We start from the raw sequence: 5,669 nt of genomic DNA, 5'->3' as shown, positions 1-5,669 counted from the left end.
GCTGTATCCTTTTTTCTCCTTTTTTTTTTTTTGTATGATTTTTTTGTTACTATATTATTGTGCCATGGTGCCGACTATTGAATTGAACTCAGTCATATGTAGAGTTTAAGTTATAAATCAGTTCAGCTGTAAGAGGAGAAAACACTCAAATTAAGGACCAGGAGAAATTTCTTTACACTTTACTTTACAATGTCCATTTCACACGTGTTTTTACAAACATAATCACACATGAAGTCCGTGCATCAGTATTTTACTTCAACACACTGTTACGTGAACACTGTACAGTAAAGTGGGAGTGTTTCTGGTTGACTCCTCGTGTGTGTTCTCAGCATCAGTGCCGTTCGCTCCTCCTGGTTTAATTCTACACTACAGAGTTGACAGATTAGATTGATCCTTCGTTTCTGAATCAGTGGAAATGATTTTGTGTCTCTTTGACAGTGATTTGCTTAGAAAAACTGCTTGTTAACTGTTTTCCCCAGCAGGGCAGGAGATAGGATTCACTCTTTTCTTTAAGCAGATAGCGATTAGACCTCTGGATGGCAAGACCTCCAAAAGCAATAAAACCATTAGAACTCAATGAATGAATCAATTCCTCTTTGTCATTAGTCAAGCACATCAGAAAGCCCTTGAGATTCACTGAACAAGCCTTTGACATTTAGATGTATCTATCGTGCATGAACATTTATAAATATTGTTTTTTTATTTTTTTTTTTTGGGGGGGGGGGGGGGGTAATATTGTTAAAAAATGTATTTACAATATTACATTATACAATATGATATTATGTGTTCATCAAACTTTTTAAAAAAATCATATATTATTGAACATATGATATAGCCTAATAGCGGGATGTTTTAAGATGTCTCGGGACGAAATTACGCAAGTCACATGACGCATAAAACTCCCACAAACAAAAGGTTCGGAAATATGTTATGTAAGTATATATATCAGCACGTTTTAACAATCTTTACGAATATTTTTGTAACCTCAAAAGTTAAGATTACAAGTTAGTTATAGATGTTCGCGAGATCGCGGTCGCTACGCGCGTTTTTCGTTACGATCAATATCGAAATCGTGTGCGAACTGCGAAGTAGTGTACTGTCATTATAGGCCCAACTTTTAAAAATAAATTTATATATCACAAAAAAAAAAAAGTTTAATGTGTCTTTAAGGGTTGATGGGGACATTTGCATTACTCAAATCCGCGAATAACACTTACAAAACAAGTGAGCCTTCCTGAAATCTGTTAAATGATTCGCGTGCAAAAAGGCTCGTTTAGACTAAGAAATACATATATCAGAAAATCTGTGAATGCATTAATTAAGGCCTTCTGTCCTGCAGTTTGGGCTCTTAAAAATAAAAACTCTTAATGTCTGTAAATAACCATGAAAAGAGACGAAATATTCCTCTTATTACAAGGAAAAAGCCGAATGAATGTTTATGATCTTATTAGCAACAATCATGTAGGAATTTTATTATCATTACTATGCTATTAATAATAGCCTATTAATGCACGGATATATAATATGCATTTGTTTGCACCTTTCGCGTGGCCGAGCTCAAAAATATGCGCTACAATAACACAATAAAATGGTTTAAACAAATGCATGAAATTATAAAGAACCAGGACAAATGTAAAATATTGGCTTGTTAAATAATTTATTGATAATACAAAGTTTTTTTCTTCCTTCATCACGGAAGCAATAATATTCTCTTAATCGATATTTATGTCCATCTTTGAGTATTTTTTCGTGTTGTGAGGTAAAACATAAACTCCTTCCATTGAAAGTATAAGCGGCCAAAAAAGGACATTGTTAAAACAAATTCTATTCACATCATTTACAGCACTGGCACTTTTTATACACTTTGTGTACCTGTTTTCAAAATAATAAAAAAGTGAAACTTTTAGGCGAAAGAGGCGTCGTTATTCTTCTGCGATCGAAGACAAAGATGATCTTAAATGATGATGATGATGATGAGGGGAAAGTTGGCACGTCTTCGTGATGCTTCCATAACATAATTTACTCAGTAAAAAATATATATACATCTCACGTCCACTTCTAACTGTACAACCGCATTCAAAGCAAAGCAAAAGCCGCGTGAACAGTGTGTTTATACCCTGCTTAACTCTGCCTCATTTTCCCTGAAGAATCTGAGGCAGATGATGAAGATGATGATAATGAAGAGTCTTTTCTCAGTTTCATCACAAAGTGTCCGAGCTGTTACTGCACGGGCTGATGAGCGACAGGTTACTCGTCTTGTGCTTTTTCAACAGTCTTGTGATTTTCTCGTCGTCGGAGTTCGGGTCCAGAGGTTTGTTATATTCATCATCCTCCTCGTTGTCCGAGCTCTCCTTCATCTTCTCCGTCTCTGAGTCGTGTTTCTTCTTAGCCGTGGCCATCTCAGCCGCGTGCCTCTTCCGCCATTTGGTTCTTCTGTTCTGAAACCAAACCTGACAGAGAGAGAAAGAAAAACACTTCAGCACACTGGGGTAAATGCGACAATTAAATGCATTAAACCAAGCTTTAAAAAAATCAATTAGCCTAATCTAAATGTAACTATAGTGCAAAATGAATTTTAAGTTGACCAGAGAGTGTGTAAATATTATGCCTAACGGTGTGAAATGATGTGCAACATTGACCGCAATAATCCCAAAAAAATTCATTTCAAAATTACAAATGTTGAATTTAGCTTGTTAGTAAATTCATACACTAAAACATTCTGGGTTGTTTCAACACATGTTTGGGTCAAATCTGCACGAAATGGACGTACCGTTTAAACCGTTGGTTTAAATTTTTTAATTAAAATTTGAACCCAACGGTTTTAACGGTAGGCCTATCGCACACAGCCTAACTGACACTTCCACAGATATAATAATATTATCGTCGGCTCATGCTGCCGTTTACATTGAGTGAAATGTTTAATAATATGTTAAAGTTAATAAAACCCCGTGTCTATCTACCTTGACTTGACTCTCGGTCATTCCCAGAGAATATGCGAGTCGAGCTCTCTCTGGACCGGCCAGGTATTTGGTCTGTTCGAAGGTTTTCTCCAGCGCGAAAATCTGCTGTCCTGAAAAAGTTGGTCTGGAATGTTTCTTCTTGCCATCCTTGTCCAGCATCATATTCGCCTGGGCTAAAGAAAACGAGACACGGTCAGCCAAATATAGACATTTAACTTAACATTATGGGGGAAATATGGTTGTCATGTCACGAGAGACCCACAACTTTTAGACACACTGCAAAATAATATTCCAACAATCTGAGCGACTCTTAAAAATAAGGTTCTTCAGCCTATTGGCATTGGTGGTTCCATTAAGAACCTTTAATGGAGCCACACAAAAATTCTAAATAGGAAATATGTTCTTTAGATTGTTAAAATGTTAGAAAAAATAGTTTATGTTCAAAATATATTAGAACTAATCACTGAAATGGTTCTTCTTATTATTTTGTATGTATAAAAATATCTATTAGCCTATATTATTATTATTTGTGGAACCCAAAACGTTTACACTGGAAAACCCCCTTTTGGAACCTTTAATTTTTTTAAGTGAGGCTGTTTAGATTGTCATTTAGGCCAGGAAAACTCACCCGGACAGCTCACCCGCGGGTCTCTCCAGGGCGACCCTTGCATCATTCCCGGCCAGAATATGGGCGCCCTGCCGGGCAGCTCCGTCAGCGGTTTGGGATACCGAGACACGGCCGCCGGGTTGAAGTACATCCCAGCTGTTGTGGCCAAGCCGTTGATCCGGGGAAAGCCCGAGAGAAGCTGTCCGGCCGTGGTGATGGGTCTCCCCAAGATATCGCTTATTCCATGCGGTGTTCCGAGCGGGATCTGAGAGTTCAGGTTGGCGAAAGAATGAGCCTTGAAGCCCGCGGGGTTCTGCAGGGTGTACGGGAATAAAGAGGTCTTCATCTCGGTCATGTTGTGCAGCGCAGCCAGTGGAGTGCTGCCCAGAACGAACGCACTCTGCCGGTTACTATCCATCTGCCCGACCGCTAACATCGGTGCGTGTGAACCACACGATCAACCGCCAAACAACAACAACACATACAAAGTACAACAAAGTTTAGTGCAACAACTCATCCAAGGGAACGAATACTGCGAGTTTCACAAGTTCTGCTAATGTTTCCCCATACAGAAGTGTCCTAGTTCAGGCGAGTGAGGGAGTTTCCGAAGCAGAATCCAGACGGCGGCCGTCGACAGATCTCACGCCCGCTTTGAGTGCTTCAAACCCCGCATCTGAGGCGCCGATCGCCGGTCAATGGACTCTATCAGTGATGACGAGCTGATAACCGGCAAGCGCGTGTCTCCTATTGGATGACGCTAAGTGACGCCATTCTCTGATTGGAGGAAGCGCGGCGGCGAATTTGCATGCGCGTAACCTGGACAAAGCCGCACTCCATCAAGCTCGTATTGTAGCGCCTTTAATGACGCGTCGCACTGTAGAAATCATTGTTTCAACATTTGACACAATAGACGCGTTTACTTTATGACGCTGGCAGAGTAAGTACATTAACCTCGTACAAAGGTGTCGCTAATTATATTAAAAGCCGGTCATTTGGTTATTTAAACGTTTCGTTTAGAACAAACTTAACCGTTTTTTTTAACGCGATCTCATTTGTAGTTTATAAGATAAAATGCGAAAACTATTTAATTGGTTATTAAAACGTGCGCTCCTTTTATAAGTATATAAATTATACTTATATATATATATATTTTACACATATGAAATATTAATACTCGTCGCCTGTTGCCTGCGTCTCTCTTGCATATTAGGCCTATTATAGCTTAATAACGAAAACATTTATCATTAGCCTATTGGAAATGTAGCTCGCCATTTTTAGCGTATAAAATGTTGCAAGAATCTGTTACAGTTTTACAAATGACATGAGACCTTGTAACTTCATGATTTGTTGCTAAAAAATAATCCTCAAAATATATAATTCGCATGAAAAAAAAAAAAAAGTCAGGCAATGTTTTACTGTGCAAAATGAAATGCAACTCTTCAGCGACGGTTTAATTCCCAGAGTCTTATTTAATTCAGTCCTCAGATATTAAACTCACTGATGCTGATAATATCTCATCTTTAAGATTTCTCCTTGTCTGATATCATCATTAATCTAAATATATAAATTGATATTGAGCCGCTTGTAAATTTGCTTTGTTATTATTATTGTTCCTGTCTTAAACATCTTGAATGTTCCGTGTTGTTTTGCTCGTAATCTCCGTGAACTGCAGAGACAGAGATCATCTGGACATGTTTTATGGATCTGTCAGTGAAATATGACCATGCTGGATTTTAAAAGGGTTCAACATTATTTAGACCTTCATCAAATGAAATGCGCCTTTTGAAATATGACTTTCCATTACAATAATAAAAGGACTCTCCGATTATTTCTATGTATTTATTTATTTATAGACGTTAACCAACAAAAGGGTTTATTGTGGCTTGTGTATTCCTGGTTATTTTATCTATATAATTTGCATTTAAAAACTCATTTATTGATTTATTTTTTAATTATAATATTCCTAAACGTCATGTAATCCTCATGATCAACAGTTTCTTGTCAGTTGTGTAATTTTATTTTACTGAGTTAATCTGTAATTTCATAAAGTCGTTGTAATTCAGTTGGACTGTAATAAAATCACTGTCTGTCAAAAAAGGGGG

General features: G+C 37.7%; 2 protein-coding genes across 2 annotated transcripts in view; one reads left to right on the top strand and one right to left on the bottom strand.

Annotated features, from left to right (window-relative positions):
* inpp5a (inositol polyphosphate-5-phosphatase A) overlaps positions 1-641 on the top strand; it is a 184,154-nt gene extending 183,513 nt beyond the window's left edge. The window contains exon 16 of the mRNA XM_079854836.1: positions 1-641. This exon is cut by the window's left edge and continues 1,035 nt beyond it. The gene's annotated coding sequence lies outside the window, so the exon portion shown is untranslated.
* Positions 642-1,175: 534 nt separating this feature from the next.
* On the bottom strand, positions 1,176-4,632 carry nkx6.2 (NK6 homeobox 2). The gene is made up of 3 exons (XM_079854844.1): positions 3,589-4,632; positions 2,961-3,133; positions 1,176-2,450 (listed from the first exon to the last, which is right to left on the bottom strand). Exons 1-3 carry the CDS (start codon positions 4,001-4,003, stop codon positions 2,202-2,204), a joined length of 837 nt encoding a protein of 278 aa, XP_079710970.1. The 5' UTR covers positions 4,004-4,632; the 3' UTR covers positions 1,176-2,201.
* Positions 4,633-5,669: the final 1,037 nt, after the last annotated feature.

This window comes from Squalius cephalus (assembly GCF_949319135.1).
Source record: "Squalius cephalus genome assembly, chromosome: 21".
In the NCBI taxonomy this organism is placed as follows: domain Eukaryota; kingdom Metazoa; phylum Chordata; class Actinopteri; order Cypriniformes; family Leuciscidae; genus Squalius; species Squalius cephalus.
Note: the sequence above shows the minus strand (reverse complement) of the source record. Positions and strands in the feature narration are given on the sequence as shown.